Source organism: Alosa alosa, chromosome 1 (genome assembly GCF_017589495.1).
Source record: "Alosa alosa isolate M-15738 ecotype Scorff River chromosome 1, AALO_Geno_1.1, whole genome shotgun sequence".
Taxonomy (NCBI): Eukaryota; Metazoa; Chordata; class Actinopteri; order Clupeiformes; family Clupeidae; genus Alosa; species Alosa alosa.
In genome coordinates, this window is record NC_063189.1 from 14,920,923 (window position 1) to 14,938,653 (window position 17,731).

General features: G+C 41.2%; 2 protein-coding genes across 2 annotated transcripts in view; both read left to right on the plus strand.

The window, feature by feature from the left end:
• The window catches only part of yju2 (YJU2 splicing factor homolog), a 68,864-nt gene that overhangs the window by 10,748 nt on the left and 40,385 nt on the right, over nt 1-17,731 (plus strand). The window lies entirely within an intron of this gene.
• Nucleotides 31-9,101, plus strand: LOC125306464 (oocyte zinc finger protein XlCOF7.1-like). The gene is made up of 7 exons (XM_048261869.1): nt 31-363; nt 2,312-2,590; nt 2,716-2,821; nt 3,948-4,037; nt 4,228-4,288; nt 5,349-5,604; nt 7,138-9,101. The coding sequence occupies exons 1-7, from the start codon at nt 88-90 to the stop codon at nt 8,641-8,643; spliced, it is 2,574 nt and encodes an 857-aa protein (XP_048117826.1). The 5' UTR covers nt 31-87; the 3' UTR covers nt 8,644-9,101.

Consider the following 17,731-nt stretch of genomic DNA (forward strand, 5'->3'; position numbering starts at 1 on the left):
CGCCTACCTTGGCTTACAACCGCCCACAGGAAGACATTGATTTTGCGGCCAGGAGATAGTTGCAAACATTAGTAGTAAGTTGCAAACATGGCGGAACAACTTCGTTCCTGTGTTATTTGTGGCAGTAACACACTAACTTTGCATCTCTTGCCCAAGAAAGAAGAGATTAGGAAGAAATGGTTGGAATTTATCTTTGGAACAAGACCACCAGCTAAGTATTGCGCAACATTAGTTCTATGTTCCAATCATTTCGACCACAGTGACTTTTCCAACTTGGGTGCCTACAGTAGTGGTTTTGCATCGAGGTTGTTATTAAAACCTGGATCTGTACCGTCACAACGATCGACCACCAGCTCACAGGCTGTAAGTAAAAACAAACTTTTTTTTTTTTTTTTACAAAATAGGATGTTCGTATTCTGCACGTTAGTATGCATGAAATGGGCACAAGCTAACCGCAGCCGGCAAAATATTATTTGGTCACCGCTATTTACCGATTTACGGCTGCCATCGACTTCCATTCAATACATGTAAACAAAACGTTCACAATCATGCAAGACGATCTGGCTAAATTGCTATTAAATCCTGTTAGCATCATTAGCACGCTGCACGAGTTTGTTCAATACTGTTGCATTCAAATTGACTGCTAAATTCTAATAATCTCAATCCCGATGCAAATGGAACTATTTTCCAAGACTCAAACGGACCTGTCCCAAGAAGAAAAAGTATTCATTTGAAACTTAAACCCACGTGGGGAAACTGAACAGTCTAACCAGTAGACTATGATAAACTAGCAAATTAAGCTACTTTGTTTACAATATTTCCAGGCTTCAACCAGTGCTGCTTTTCATTCAGACTTATGTGCACATTTTTTTATTTGAGTGTTTTTCATGATTGTGTTGCTATTTCTTTTCCCTGTTTGCTTTGATAACTGAGGTGATTAAAATCAGAGGAAGGTTCAAAAATAAGTTTAAATTGAACTTTTTTTTTTCTTCTGGTCCTTATCTGAAATAGATTTTTTTTTTAAATCAATAATTATCGATATCGACTGATATGAAATACTTATATCGTGATACAGTTTTCAGCCATATCGCCCAGCCCTAATGGCCATAGACTTCAATGGAGCAGTCACTGCCTCTGGAATGCATAAATTGTAGTTTAAAGAAGCCCTATGCAGGTCTGGTTATTCCTTCGCTGTTTCTGGGTTTTCGCCGGATTTGGGCTCGCATTTTTCACGACATAGCTCCCCCTGCAGCTTCGTGCCACGCTAAACCCACTAGCAAGTTAGCCATCAAGAAACCAATCTAAACACATACAGGGCTCACAATAAAACGGTCGAGCAAACACATTGCTCAAGAGACTATAGTGTTTATATATAGTGACTATACTGATGTTAAATCAACATCGAAGTTCATTGATTCAATGATTTAACGTTGACAATGCAATGTTGATTCTACATAGTTTCAATGCCCGTCTGCTATCTGGGAATGATCTGAGTTGGATCAGCTCATTTCCTAAACATTCATCCAAATCAGATGGGTACGCAGATACCAGAACTTCGGCCTGCTGCTACAGAAAAGCGCACTGAATTAACTGCACAGGTGCCTGTAGGCTTCTAGACTCTGTTCGATGCTATGAGTCAGTGTGTCGATGGAAACATTGAATGTCTGTATTTGAAATGTGTGTCTATCATCGAGTTCAATGTCCTGTTCTGCAGTCTCATCAGCAAAGGCCTTGCCTTCCTTTTGACAACGACTGTCACGTCTGTACATCGGTATAGCGAATAATTTATTCAAGTCCCTCAACTCTAGCCATCCTAATGCGAGAAATTGATTAAATTGACAAAAACTGTATTAATCCCCCCTATGTGAAGCACTGGAGGGATGCAACAACCTGGTACGGAAATACCAACTCTCAGGATAAAATGGCCTTGCACAGTTATCAGATGTGCCGAGAGAATAGTCAGGACTAACCTAGGAGATTTACACTAGGGGTTGCCAATCAAGGGTGAAGAAAATCATAAAGGGTTGCCACCACCCTGACCACAACCTTTTTAAATGGCTGCCCGCTGGAAAGCGCCTCCAGTCCTTCAAAGCCAGAAATGAAAGATTAAGAAGGAGCTTCTTTCCCCAAGTCATACGGGCCATGAATGCATTGTTTCTTGCCCTTCTACTTTTCCTACCGTTTATTTCCCTTTGCACAGGTCCCGGTCCCTCATTTCACTGCTTTTTGTTTCTGTTTGTGCAAGTGACACATACATCTCTTAAATCTTGAATGACCCTTGTGTAAAATGTGCGGTGCCTTCATCTTACAGGATACAGACTCCAAGGTGTCAGAAATTTGTATCATCCAAGGTTGCAACAGAACTGAAGAACTCCTGAGTTTCCCTAAAGACCCATCAACTCTGCAGCAGTGGATGGTTCTCCTTGACGGCAGACTGAAGCATCCAGTGAATTCTTCAAGCACAGTGTGCAGCGTCCACTTCACTCCTGACTGCTTCACGAACTGGCAGCAGAAACAGTCCGGTGTGGCTGCCATCTTAACGCTCAAGGCTGATGCCCTGCCATCACTCTTTATGGATGATAGGAGCAAGGTATGGGTATGGGTAGGGGACAAGACTCTGTCAGCCAATGGTTTATGTGCAATGCTTTCATACAAACTCTAGCAATGGCAAGAGTCTTGTCTTACATGAAGTCTTGTTTCCAACACTCGGTGCAGGGGTATTCACCACGGACACGGAATGTGGCTTGCCAGTTTGATATTGCACAGAGATCAGTTGGAACTCAGTTGTCCAAAGGCACTCTTCTCCATGTACGCAGCAAAGGTATGGGGTCACCAAGACTATAAGGAATGACCTGCTACTCCATTGTATTTCTCTGGTGGAAGCACTACACATTCACTAGAGTAGAATGCATTTTTGAAGTACAAAACAGGAAAAGTGCATGTTTGAAGCGCAGCCTGTCTTAATGTCTGTTTGCTCATCTCAGACAGGGCTGTATGTCTTTTTTTTTTTTTTTTGCACGTAGCACCGGTGCTACAAAGTGAAGTGATGTGTAGCACCAGCCACAAACCCTGTAGCATCAGTATAAAACCTCTAAAATCTCTAAAAACATCACAAGTAGGGCACTTCGTCACAGTTTATCAATTGTGATTGGGAATTAGGCCTACAGCAACTGGATTGATAAAAGGTCATGTAGTTGCAAACATCTCATCTTTTAGCTATAACAACAACAACATTCTCTGTCAGTTCCATGCAGTTTGACTTTTCACCAGCTATCAGGAAGAGAGGTCATGCCATGGAGTTTTCATGAATTTTTATTCTACAAATACATGTGCTAAAGATGTTATTCTAATAAGATTTTATTGATGTTTTGTTCGTATATGAGGTTTGTCAACTTTATTATCATTGCACAAGTGAAATACCTGTAGCCTAGGATATACTTTCGCTTTAGGCAAAACCTATTATTTGCTCAATTTATTTGGAGTTGGATTATTCGGATACTACACACAAGTGGACTTAAATCATGTAGACTACAATGACCAAGTTGAAATCAAAGCACATTGATTCTCTTACAGAAGTATACACATGCACTTCAAACAAACAAGTGTCTCAGTCTCACATGAATACATTGTATTGCCATACGCAAAACTGTATTGCACCGGTGCTATGTTGGTAAATCACCCATCGCACAGACTTAAATTTTTTGTAGCACAAGCAACAAATGTGTTGCACTGTACAGACCTGTCAGATATGATCATAGCACTTGAAAGTAGCCTAAGGCCTTCCTATCATGTGGTGCATCCTTAACACCAGGCAACACCGAGAGATGGATGCGTTGTTGCCACCTTATAACCTCTTGGCAATGAGAGTTCATTGTGTTTAACTTGTGTGTGCATTCCAGTCCTCTGACCTTAGTCTGGTTTCACATGTGTGTGTGTTTCTGTTCCAGCCATTCAGACTCCTGCAGTCACACACATCTCCCTTGGCGATGATATGGACTTCCTGTTGCACCCTCCAAAAACTTTGAAAGAATCAGGAGGTAAGGCAAAACATTTTTTTTTTAGTTTGTGTCTCCAACAGATTTATAATACTGAGATAAAGCTTTTCTTGCTAAATTTCTTTCAACATGGTTCACATATAACATTATACCAGTGGAAATATATGAGTTGATAAGAATTGTTATAAGTACACATTATTCTAAAGTTGCAGTATTATTTCTGACCCTGCAGATCCAAAAAGAAGCTCTTCCTACGTACTAGGGATGCAACAGTACACGGTGACCACGGTTCGGTATGTATCACATTTTTTTAATATAGAAAGTCCACTGATTTAAACAATTAACTACTGTATATATTTTGCCTGTACACGCATCCCGCAAGTGCAAGCTCATTGCACGGCTTGTCACAACATAAGCACGGGCGGTGGTAGTGTAGTGGTTAAGGAGCTGGTCTAGCGTGCAGTAGCCTGAAAGTTGTCGGTTCAATTCCTGGCTTCCACCGTTGTGCCCTTGAGCAAGGCACTTAACCCCAAGTTGCTCCGGGGACAATGTGATCCCTTGTAATATAGCTGACATATGTAAGTCACTTTGGTCAAGAAGTGTCTGCTAAATGTAATGTAATGTAATGTAATGTAATGTAATGTAATAATCTCTGAAGACATAGACATCACAGACAAACCAGTAAACACAGAAAGAAAAGAAAGATAATGATAATACAACATCTGACATTGACATTACATGAAAGTGACTACGATTGTCAAATAGCTCAAGATTAAAAAAGTAGTAGCTAGGAATGATTAACAAGGAATTGAGTCAAACCAATTGTAGCGTCCACATCAGTTAACTCAAGCTACATAAACAAATTATTGCTTTCAGCTGTAGACTATTTTGTTTAATTCCGATCTACAGTTTATACTGATTCTTACGAGCATAGATAAAAAAAAAAAAAACATATTTAAGCTTCTATAACACACAATGCTCTGGCAATTAAATAGCCTTAGTTGCTGAAATGGCCTTTAATTAAACAAACAAACAACAACAGTTTATACCGAAATCCAAATGTTCCCTCACAATGGATATGAAAGACGGCAGTGCCTGTTCAGATTTTGTTTCTCTGTCTTGCTAGTTGCTATAGCTTTCCATACCTGTTGGAGCAGTCAGCTGTCCCGAGATTGATTCTTTTTTTTCTTAAACTTTGCATCGACCTATGCAATACCTGAATACTTACTAATGATAACATGATTCACATATTTGTTGTGTTTGTATCTGTAGATTGATATCAGCTCTCAGCCATACATACTAGTGTGCAGAACCAGCAATTTCATCACTCACTCACTGCTTTTCTTGTTGAAGGAAGGGCCTGATGGCGGGTGTCGTCGTGAACGTTGCTAACCTGCTACAGCTGTTCCAGAAGTGCCTCAAATGCTGCAGTGATGCCTGCAGCGTTGCTACGGAACGCAAGGGACTCCTCTTCCACGTGGTACAGCAGTGCTGGGGCTGTGGCAACACCAGGAACTGGGCGAGCCATCCTCCAGACCAGCCAGCTGACCAGCCACCCCCAAACCACACACCCCCTGACCAGCAGCTCACAGACCCTGACACTTTAGAGGTAAGTCCAGTCCATATTTCGATTGACTTTGAAAATAAAAACAATCCCCTAGACAAATATCAAACCAGCTTTGGTCCACATCATCAACTGATCTTACAAGCTTCCAGTTGCTCCAGTCCTACTTTCTGATCCAGTGGTACAGTCGCTAAGAAAGTATATTGATGAGACCCAGAATGCCACTGACACACTCAGAAATTATTCTCCGCTTTCCAGACTCTACCCAACCCTCCTCTAGTTACCAACCTCAGAGCTAATAGGCGGTTGACGTTTTAGGCGGAAAAAAGTTTTTGAAAAGAAAATTCCGATATTAGGCATGTAAATCACTTAGTCCTGTTGTACTGACTTCCCCATTCCCCAAAATATGTATCGGCTTTTAGATTTTGTATTGGAATTTATATTCATTCACTAATTTATTGTGTTAATGACTAAATATTATAATAGGGTATATTTACATGTGAGTCAATGTATCCATAATCTTCTATCATTGCTTCATTCATTCATTACTTGTGCAGATGTAATACATTTTTAAGTATTTGTCTTCGGTACACAAAGTAAGGCATTTGACCTCAATTTTTCAGTAAACTTAATATTAGTTTTGACATACATTGATAAAATAGAAAGAAAATGGTTGTCACTTTTGCTGATCCAATTCCCCATGTGTTCCATTGACATCTGTATGATTTAGACCTAAAAAGCCTTTTTATTTTTTATAATTTCTTGATAATTTCCAAATAATATGGTGTCAGAACTGTGTAAAACAGAATGCTACCAAACGTTGTATTGCATGTGTTCCCTGAGTTTTTCTCTTCTCAATGGTGGAATCTGAATGTTTGTAGTTCCCCTTTGAGTTTATTCTCTTCCTATCTGTTAAAAGACAAATTCAACAATGTATTCAGATATTTAAAAACATATCCTGCATTATAATCAGATTAAATTGTTGCAATTACGTATAGTGATAAAGACAACATAAAAACAGTATTTAGGGTCACACCGTATGATATCAACTTTTGGGACAAAATCTTTTTGTTCAGAGCTGGTTCAAAATATTATGCCTGGACTTTTAAAACAGTAGACCTGCAATTAATCTGATGTATTAATATGTACTTAAATAAGGGGAAAATATATGAATTTATAATAAATGATATTATTTTTTATTAAAGCAAACTTTGATATGGGCTTGGGACAGACACACCATATGAGCTTTTCCTAGTTTGGCTGAAAATTGTGAAAAGCAGGAATATGACTGGCATGAATGGTCTATATGTTCATATAAAACAGCTTTTTCTGAACAATATAACAACATTTTTTGCAGATTAGACATTTCTTCACTTATGTTTGACACTTAGGACCACAAAAAGGCCATGTCACGTCAACCACCCTAATATCTGTCATTCTTCACTGATACACTTTGGTACTTTTGTACTGCCTTCTACCACTATCTACTTAAAGATTTGTCTTTGGTGGCAAACTCTATTTCACTTCGATTCACCCTTAACGAAAGTCAATGAATTTCAAACGCTTTGTCTCCTGTAGATGGCAGAGGAGCCAGTGGGGAGGGCGTTCAAGGACACCTGCATGGAGATTACTGGGGAGGAGGTGGCGGAGGACGAAGAGGAGGAGGAGGATGAAGAGAAGGAGGAGGATGAAGAAGAGGAGCAGGATGAGGAAGATGAGAAACAACAAAAAAGAAAGAGGAAAAGAAGGGACAGTGATGAAGAGTGGACTCCAAATTTGACAGAGATCTTAGAGGCATCAGATGAGGAGTCTGAAGGTGCTGATGAAGAGGAGGAGCATGTTCTCCAGGTGGAGTGGTGCTGTGACTGTGGAGAGGAGGCCAGTGCCCGCTGCCTCAAGCAGAAACACCTGCAGCTCTACTGCTGCGCTAAGTGCGGCTACAGGGACGGTGACCAGGAGCTGGACTGCACAGACGGCCAACAAACCCAACGCACCCTCAGCCCAGAGGCCCCTACTGCTGCAGACCAAGAGAGCTCTTGTGATGTTAGCCAAGCAGCTGAGCGCGCATGCAGCCCAGACGCCAACAGCAATAACAAACAAACTGCTTCCAGTGATCGTCTTGAGGATTCAAACAGCATTAGTAGTGAAGAGGTCATCACTTCTGCCAGCCAGCATGCCATCACCAGTGGCATCCAGGAGGCCACCAGTGATGGAGTTAATGAGTTAGGCAGCAGCTGTAGCGTTAGAGACCAGGGTTCTGTGGGCAGCAGTGACCACGGAGGCTCCAGAAATGAAAGCCCAGAAGACACCAGCAGTAGAGATCAGGACGGTAACACTGCATCTCAAGTCGAGTCGTCTAACAGCTGCCACCTGGAAACTAGTGCAGCAAATGAGGCGAGACGGAACCCTCCAAAATATGCCGTCTACTTCAATGATCCGTACAGCCTACAGATCCATATGGAACAGTTACATGGTGGTAAACGTGAGCTTTGTCCAGACTGTGGCAAATTCCTCATCAGGCGCGACGGCCGGACACCGCACGTCTGTGATCACAAAGTGAAGCCGTTCTCGTGTCTGACTTGTGGGAAGCGCTGCATCAACGAGGCAGGCCTCCGGCTGCACAGTCAGTTGCACACTGAGGACCGTGGGCTTTCCTGCCAATACTGCTACGAGAAGTTCAGGTTTCAGGAAGACAAGCAGGAGCACGAGAAGACCCACCAGGGGGAGAGCCTGAAGTACCGCTGCTCTGAGTGCCCCAAGCGGTTTGCAGATCGCTTTCGTCGTGGTGCTCACAGGAAGACTCACTGGAAACATGGCAGGTTCTTCTGCAAAGTTTGTAACAAAGGCTTCCCTAAGCTCATTAAACTCCAAAGGCACGAGGTGGTACATACAGGACTGAAGCCCTTCAGCTGTGAGGTCTGTGACATGTCCTTCAACCAACGAGGACACCTTAAGTCCCACATGCGCCTCCACACAGGGGAGAAACCTTTCAAGTGCCAGGACTGTGGGCAGTGCTTCAACCACAACGTCAGCCTCAAGAACCACATCCAGCGTAAACATGGACCAGGAGCTGAGGGGGATTGAGGAGGAGGAGGGGGGGGATTGGGGATGACTGGACCAAAGAAACTGGGTGACCAAAAAGAATAGGGGCTATTGGATTCAACAGGGAAAAGCAAATGGTCAGCATCTGGTCATTATGTCTTTATGATTGTGCCTTGTGGCCACCTTCATTTCTGTAAAGTTGTTACATGTTTTTTTTTCCTTTATCTTGGTTGAGTTTGGATAACTATGTGAAAGTAGAACTGTTGTGAGTGTTTGAACAGTACTTGATGTATATTATTTTATTGTCCCCGTTGGGACATTTGTTCTGAGCTTCATCCTGCAATTCCACAAAACATACATCAAGACAGAAACCTCTCCCATACCGCACACCCACAGATATCACTGATGGCACATATACACATACACTATTACTATAAACACTATTACTAAAAACGTAACACCCTCATATGCAGCAATCAATTAAAAAAAACATTGCCACAGTTAATGACTCTAAATGTGTAATGATCTGTGTCTTGCAGCAAAATGCTCCGCTATTTGGCTACTTCGTAACGCCAATACTGAAAATGCAGCCTAAATGAAGGATCAGTATTCGGTTTTCCTTTACTGATTTTAAAATTATTTATCGGCCGTTATAAATGTACGACTTGGCGAGTTGTTCCGCGTGCCTCATCTGTCTGGGTTGACACCACAGATGGATGATGGCCGCCAAGATGTGGTTGGCGGTGGTAGCAAAGATTGTTAAGGCTCCCTTTGGTGGTAGTGTAGTGGTTAAGGAGCTAGGCTAGCGTGCAGTAGCCTGAAAGTTGTCGGTTCAATTCACGGCTTCCACCGTTGTGTCCTTGAGCAAGGCACTTAACCCCAAGTTGCTCCGGGGACAATGTGATCCCTTGTAATATAGCTGACATATGTAAGTCACTTTGGTCAAGCAGTGTCTGCTAAATGTAATGTAATGTAAATGTTGATACCCGTAACTCTTCGCTCAACACCACCATCTACAGGCCGATGGGTGTATAGTCACTAAATGTATAAGTATACTCTTTTGATCCCGTGAGGGAAATTTGGTCTCTGCATTTATCCCAATCCGTGAATTAGTGAAACACACTCAGCACACACACGGTGAGGTAAAGCACACACTAATCCCAGCGCAGTGAGCTGCCTGCAACAACAGTGGCACTCAGGGAGCAGTGAGATTAGGTGCCTTGCTCAAGAGCACTTCAGCCGTGCCTACTGGTCAGGGTTCAAACCGGCAACCCTATGGTTACAAGTCCGAAGCGCTAACCAGTAGACCACGGCTGCCCCCAAAATGTACACATACATTAATTTATTTTATGGCCCCCCCATGGATGAAATTCCATGAAACTTGGCATACCCCCAGAGGAGGTCAGGTTAACCATACACATGAAATTTGGTGCAGTTCAGGACATCTCAACTGAAGATAGGGCGATTAAAGCAGTAATGTTGGCCCTTAAGACCAACATACCATAAACATTTAATCATCCTCAGTGCCACAGTTCAGGTAGTTATTTATGCCACTTTTTCCACTTCCAATTTTTCAGTATATGGAAAAAATATATGTGTGGGAAGAGACAGGTACAAGTAAACAGGCATAAGTTTACAGGCAGAAAAAAGGCATATTCTTGCATAGCAAAATCAACAACAGTCAACTGCTCCTCTCTCTCCCTCTGTGTGTATAAGGACTGGGGAAAGTAGTGTTTAGCTTTGACTGCCAATGCAATTTTAAATGCCAGTAGTCAAATTTGATCTATAGGTTTATAGTTCAATATGGGAAGTATTACCGTTTTACAGTAGTACAGTTTTCTGATTGCTTAAGCACATTTTTTGTAATTATTGGCTATTTTTGCAAAACTCTACACACAAATAGGAAAACCTTTCACCAAATCAGCAAAACATTGTAGTTCTCTTGCAAAAGCTAACACACCTTGCTTAACTCCTCACACCTTCGTAAAAATGGTGTTTTCGTATCAAACAGTAAACACAAGCCATCACAATAATAAGCACACAATGCGCCAACTACACACTGATGGTATGAATAAAAAACACATCTGGCTTTTGCTTCCTCTGTGCACAAGGTAGGCTATGTCAGTTTGAGGTCATACTTTTGTCATAGTTCTGTAAACATACAGGGATCCAAACGTCAAGAATTGGTGTTTATTTACACACATAAAAACAAACACAAGTGTGTTTTTCCAAGTCAAAACACAAAATGGCAGTTTCACTGAGAAAAAAAAAATCAGTCTACATTGTGTCGTCTCTCTCAAAATGTTGTCTCCAAGCCACCGGGGAAAATATATTCTGGAATGCCGTATCCAGGTCTGACATGATGCCTGGTCAATATCCTCACATGTAGACATTTTTTTTGCCTGTAAAAGGGCTATTTCTTACTCTTCTTACCCTTCCTCTTCCCCCTCCTTATCCTCCTCTTGCTCCTCCTTGTCCTCTTCCTCTAACTTCACCTCCTTGTCCTTGTCGTCCTCTCCCTCTTGCTTCTTCACCTCCTCCTCCTCTTCCTCCTACTTCTTCACCTCCACGTCCTCTTTTTTATAGGCCTTCTCTAATTCTCACTCTTCTTACTCTTCCTGCTCCCTCCATTGTACTACACACCGACAGCTTACCTGTGGCTTATTTACACTGCTTAGGCTGATTGCAAAGTGAACTAATTATCTAAAACAGTTTTCATTATGTGACAGTGTGCCAGACAGTTGGCAAAATAGTGTAAATAGGCATACATGTGTATAGTTTTGTTGGGAGTGTGTTGATCATTTGGAAATTGAGTGTAAAGCAGTGAGTTGTGTTTACAGTTCTGCAAAAAGAGTGCTGTGCAGTGGATTGTACCTACAGTTTTGCAAAGTGTGTGTTACAAAATTGAAAACTGAGTGCAAAGCAGTGTTTGTGCTTTTAGTTTTGCTTTTCATTATCTTCCCAAGGAACTAGACCATCAACGGGCATGGTTGATGTTGTGTGTATACAAGAAGATCCCTGCGCTTCGACACAAAATTATCCATTTGCTCAAATCATTTCACCCCAGACAGCTTTGAAAACTTTGGACAATTTCAAGCAGGCTTTGCTATAAGCAACTATTTCTCAAAAGAGGGGCTGTTGAAAAGAAGGACTGGGATCGACCATGTTGCTATCACTACTGCATGCTGTAAGTAGGCCTAAGCTATGATTTTGTTGCAGTTATTAGCAATGTGAACCTATCTAGCATAGGTAGAATGTGTGACGATTTAGTTGAGGCTTTTGTAAGCGGCTGTGTCTGAAAAGACAGTGGCTGTTTCTAACCATATTGGCTTCACAACTGCAAGGAGGACCCGACATTAAAACAATCCTTGAAATTAGTTGCCACTAGTGAGGGGAATCGTGTAATTTTAGGAACGGTTCATATAGATTTTTGCAACTGGTGATTTTTTACTTGCTAGGACCGCATTGAATACAAAACAACCTGTTTCCAATTTTTTTCTTCATTTTCAGTGCCAAAATTCAAGATGGCGGACAATATATGCAGAAAAATAATATAAAGGCTTAAAGTGGTCAACTTTTTGATAAATATATACCTAATAAGGTAGACAAGTGAGATACAGATACAGATACTATTTTCAAAAGATGTATTGCATCATTTGCCAAGAAATTTGGAGACAAAATGGAAAAAAAAGAAAAAAAATCTGCATCTTGTTTCATTATTGAAGAGTTCAACAAAACATTGTCATTTTCACTCAAGTATTTATCCTCACCACTATCACTGTCTTTTTAATATTGGTGCACATCTCCTCAGAGCCTTCACACCTGCAAAGTTGTGTGAATGGTAAGTTGTTACTCTTGCAAGAACACCTTCTACTGCATTGGCTGGCAAGACAACAGCACTTCACAAGTTCCACAACAGCCTCTGGTGCTGGTGGAAGTTTTGACAGAACAGGAGCCCATTGCCCATCAATAATTTGACTCCAACCCAGTGATAGTGAGTCAAGAATCTTGGGAGCAGGCATTGTATGCACTGTATCTTGTGCCCAAACATTTGCTTGCCTGTGTGCTCATAATTTAAATTTAAATTTAATTTCACTTATAGAGCGTCAAAACATTACACATGTCTCATGGCGCTTTATAGAGTGTTAAACATTCAGACAGAGCCCATGAGTAACAGGGGCGAGGAAAAACTCTCTAGAATTGGAGAAACATTGTAGGGTGAAACCTCTAGCAGATCCACGACTCAAGGGCCTGACCCATCTGCCTGGGGTCAGTTACAGGACACTAAGGTCTATACAGAGAATAGAACATGGTATTTAGAGTATATGTTACAAAGTGGTTGGATGGTTACATAACCAGTATGATAATGCATGAATCCCATTTAGTGTCAGAAAGTTCAAATAGTCCAGTGTAGGGGATGAATTGTCCATAGGGATTAGGAGTTGTCATCGGGTAAGTAATGGGTCGCTAGGCTGCGGGGGCAGGAATCCGAGCATGGGGACAGCAATAGGTGATGGTAGGGCATTCATAGGGATGGGATGTCCCTAGTTCCCGAGTTTTTCCACTCCCTGGTTGGGTTTTAGTGTTTTAAACATGTTCCACCGAAGGGCTTTAGCTGTTTGAAAACCATGTTTTGAGGAGCTGACACAAATTTCTCACGTCTGGAGATGGATGAGGACCTACTACAAGCCTACAAAGTGTGTTAATGACATCATCATGACTTGATTGACTTGAAACAGAAACCTTTCCTTTCCCACGGGATAAATGGTAAATGGCGGGACAAACTGTTATCTTTCAATTTCCTGATAGGATACGATAGGATACCCGATAGGTCCACCGACACTATACACGATGTGATTGGCCTGACCGAAGTTTGGTTATTCCACCTCGCAAGCCAACGGAGAGTTGCTAGACTACCCTGGCTGCAAATTTGCTGCCGCTAGGGTGCGTCAAGATTTCTAGGCTGAGATGTATCTTTTTGTCGACGATCTCCAGTGCCCATGATAATGAGACTCTCTTTGCTGATGTCTGGTACCCTGCGAAGGGCAAGCACCAAGAGACCTGTGTGACGTGTAGATATGTGGGGTTTGCCAAAATGACTTACTGCTACTGCCACCTTTGTGTGTGTGAACTGTGACTGGCAGTTTACATAGTTTAACAGCTTTATGAGGAAGGTAGAGGACGGGGTTGGCTTTGGTTTCCTACGATGCAGGAAAGCTTTAAAGTCTTTGATTGGTGTAGAATCTTGTATTTTGTATCCCTTATCATGTGCTTTCCCATTGTATGGACCTGTCTTGTCCTGTCTTTCATGGAGTTTGTGATGGTTGTTAAATAATAAGTACTGTATATGTCATTGTAGCCTCTTGCCTTACTTTCAAGCATTCTGCCAGATCTTGGCAACAGTTTATGTCACTTTTCCTGACAACCATCTCCTGCACAACAGCCATGCCATATATTAAGATGCTATCCAATGTTTGTGTTAATTGCACTGATCTACTCTGTAGACTGTTCAGAGGTTGCTGTTTCTGAAACCAGTCACAATTCATGGATGAAGGCAGACTTAGCTGTAGTGGGCAGCATTAAGCTTGCACATAATCAACAAATTCATATGTTCCCACAAATTACTGCAAGTCCTGTTAACAGAATTATTGAGGACCAAAGAGCTTATTGTGGACTTCAGGAAGTCTAAAGCTAGCACACACACCCCCATTCTCATCAATGGGACTGAAGTGGAGTGTATCACCAGCTTCAGGTTTCTGGGTGTCCACATCTCTGAGGACCTCTCTTGGACCCTGCTCTGCCCACGACCAAAAAGCACTGCAAAGGGTGGTGAAAACTGCCCAACGCATCACCGGTTCCTCACTCCCCTCCATTGAGACCATGCATAGCTCTGCATCCCGGTGACAACCAACAAACTAAGCGCCCCCGCCCAATGCCTCCTTGCCTATGCCTGTTGAGGTGTCCACGACCATGGCAACCTTGACAGGGACAACAAAGAGGCAGACACCCCACCCCCCAATGTATGTTGTTCATACATTGTTCACATTACATAGCCATATTTATTCTGCTCTTACACATAGCAGGTAACTGCTAATACACATATTTATATTACTCTAAACCTCTCTACCTTATATAAATCAACTGTATACTACTGTCTACACTGCACTATATTTCTTGACCTGTCTATGCACCACCTGTATATCACATTGCACTTTTCTCCTTTTTTGCACTACTGGTTAGACGCAAACCACATTTCGTTGTCTTCGTACTTGTACTCTGCAATGACAATAAAGTTGAATCTAATTTAATCTAATCTATTGTGGTGAGTGCAGAACATTTACTAATTCAAATGATTATTAGGTTATGTGAAGGAAACTTTTAATCAGTCAATGTGTTTTTCCGGGTATGCCAATAAATAGCAGAATGGTGGTTACACCCATCACTGGTTGATAATCATCATCATCGCAATCATCATCATCGAGATCTCATGTCACCCATGGTCATATTTTTTACCTAAATCATTACATTTTATCAGAAAATGTATGTATATAATGATAATACCTAACATATATTCATTTAAAGTGTTTAAAAAGGCGAATATTTGCCATTTTTGGTGATATATCCACCATCTTGGATTTTGGACCTGTGCAGTCTGGGAAAAAAATGGAAACAGGTAGTTTTGCAAACTATAGGGTCTGAAGAAGTGAAAAAACATAATTTGCAAAAATCCATATGAAATGTTCCAAACACCTTATTTTGCTACATTATCGCCCTGCACTACACTGTCACGTCGCCTCAGTTAGAATGTAAAGACCCTAAACATATTTAAAGATCCCATCCCATTAACATCCCATTTTTCCTGTTCTTGAAATGACATAGGTCACAAGTTTGAGTTTGTGACCTGTGGTAAGTTTGAAATGCAGTTTGTCTGCTGTAACGTTGCAATGGGGAGGGAAAGTAATTGCATTGGCCCCTACTTGTTGCGTTCCTTGAGTTTAGCAGAGTGGATGGATTTTATTTTTTTTAGAAAAATTAAGGGAGTTGGATGAAGTTTGTTGTGAACTGATTAAGGAAGTTTTGTTTTGTGATTGTTCCACTTGTTATGGATTTTTTGGTGGACTTGGAGTCATTTTTACTCAAAACTAATGGCTGGGATAGATTCAGCACCCCTAAAAAACCCTAGTTAGACATATCGCAAGCTATATGGGTAGCCTAAAACAAAAATGTTTTCATTGTTTTCGCCCAGACCCTCTGAGTACCCCAAACTTGATTGACTCTCCAGGCGTTCTGCAGATTGTCAAATAAAATGACTCTTTCCCTAACTATTAACATGAGCTGCTCTTTGATATGAAAGAAACCACTTGGGGCACTGTTTTTCACTTTCCCTCCCTAGCCAATGAAAGGAAAAGGCAGAAAAATTGAGCCAAACTGGATAAGCGGTCATTACGTTTCCTAATTATTATTCCTGCCCACTTGGTTGGTTCACCCTTAAGGAGTACCGTCACACCGGTGTGACGGGAATGTTGAGAAATACACATGCTGCCTAAAATAATTTTAAATACAATGGCAGGACGACATCAATCCTGTGTGTTATGCCAAAACAAAACATTGCCATTACATCTTCTGCCAAAGAAAGAGGAGTTGAGGGAGAAATGGTTACACTTTATTTTTGGAGAAATACCGGAACAATATGGTAAATTACTGCTGTGTTCGGCGCATTTCAAAGACGATAACTTCGTCAACTCTGGGGAGTACAGCAGGGGGTTTGCATCAAAGTTGATACTGAAACCTGGAGTTGTGCCATCACAGAGGTTGCCCACCTCTCCTCCACCAGCCGTAAGTACTTTTACATCACAAAGGAAATCCTTTTTTTTTAAAAAGTGGCATCCGTAGGTTAAGAACGTAGAAGCTACTACATACGTTATTCATGTATGCGAGCGAGTAGTAACCATAGTAACGTTGTTAAGGCGCCTAGGCAACCGCTGTATCCGGCAAAAGATTCTTTGGACGCCGCCATTGGCCGAATACCGGCGCCCATTGACTTACATTGAACACATGTAAACAAAACCTCAATTATGTGCTCAAACTAACGCCGCTAACTTATGACAACAACCATTCCACTTTGATACGAAACTACATTTTTGTACAACATTTATCCAGCAAAAATCCCAGAATTTGGATCAAGTAATGTAGAGAAATATCGATATTAAGAAAATTGCCGCTGCGTGACGCCGAGTTAATGGCATTTCCCCCTGTCCATGAGTCACGTAACAGGTCACGTCTTGGCCGTTATCCCTCATCAGAGTAATGACATTCAAAAACGTACCTTTATATTACATTACAATTTATAAAGGAACGAAATGTCAAAAGAATTAAGCAATATATTAGCTGGATGACACTAATATTAGTAAGGAAAAACAAGATTTTTATCGTAATGTCTAGTGAAATTCAAAAACGTACCTTTATATTACATTACAATTTATAAAGGAACGAAATGTCAAAAGAATTAAGCAATATGTTAGCTGGATGACACGAATATTAGTAAGGAAAAACAAGATTTTTACCGTAATGTCCAGTGAAATTATATATGTGGCGCTATTGCGCGGCACGGCCAGCAGATGGCATCACTACAGCAACCAGGAACCTAGACACTCGAGATTTTAGGGCCGTTGTCAGTCACAACGCACCATCTGAAAATCTGAATTGTGAAGTAGACCTACTCCATAGTCACGTGTGCCTGTTCATTCATTCCATGTCAATAGAACAAACCAAATTAGAATAGGCTAGTAATGCAATACTTCATACAATACATATGTATGTATGTATGTATGTATGTATGCATGGATATACTGTATGTGTGTGTGTGTGTGTGTGTGTGTGCATATATATATAACAGGTTGTCGGTCTGAACTGAAGTTAGTGCTGCATGTAATGTGTGTGTGTGTGTGTGTGTGTGTGCGTGTATGTGCATATATATATATATATATATATATATATATATATATATATATATATATATATAGATATAATATACAGAACAGGTCGTCGGTTTTTTACTGAACTGAAGTTATTGCTTGTAAACAGTTAGTGCTGCATGTAAACACACTTGTCACGCTACATTTATATGTGT

Coding starts and splice junctions, on each gene's coding strand:
- LOC125306464 (XM_048261869.1), top strand. CDS start 88: ATGGCGGAACAACTTCGTTCCTGTGTTATTTGTGGCAGTAACACACTA. Junction 4,289..5,348: donor TACACGGTGACCACGGTTCG/GTATGTATCACA, acceptor TTCTTGTTGAAG/GAAGGGCCTGATGGCGGGTG. Junction 5,605..7,137: donor CAGACCCTGACACTTTAGAG/GTAAGTCCAGTC, acceptor TGTCTCCTGTAG/ATGGCAGAGGAGCCAGTGGG.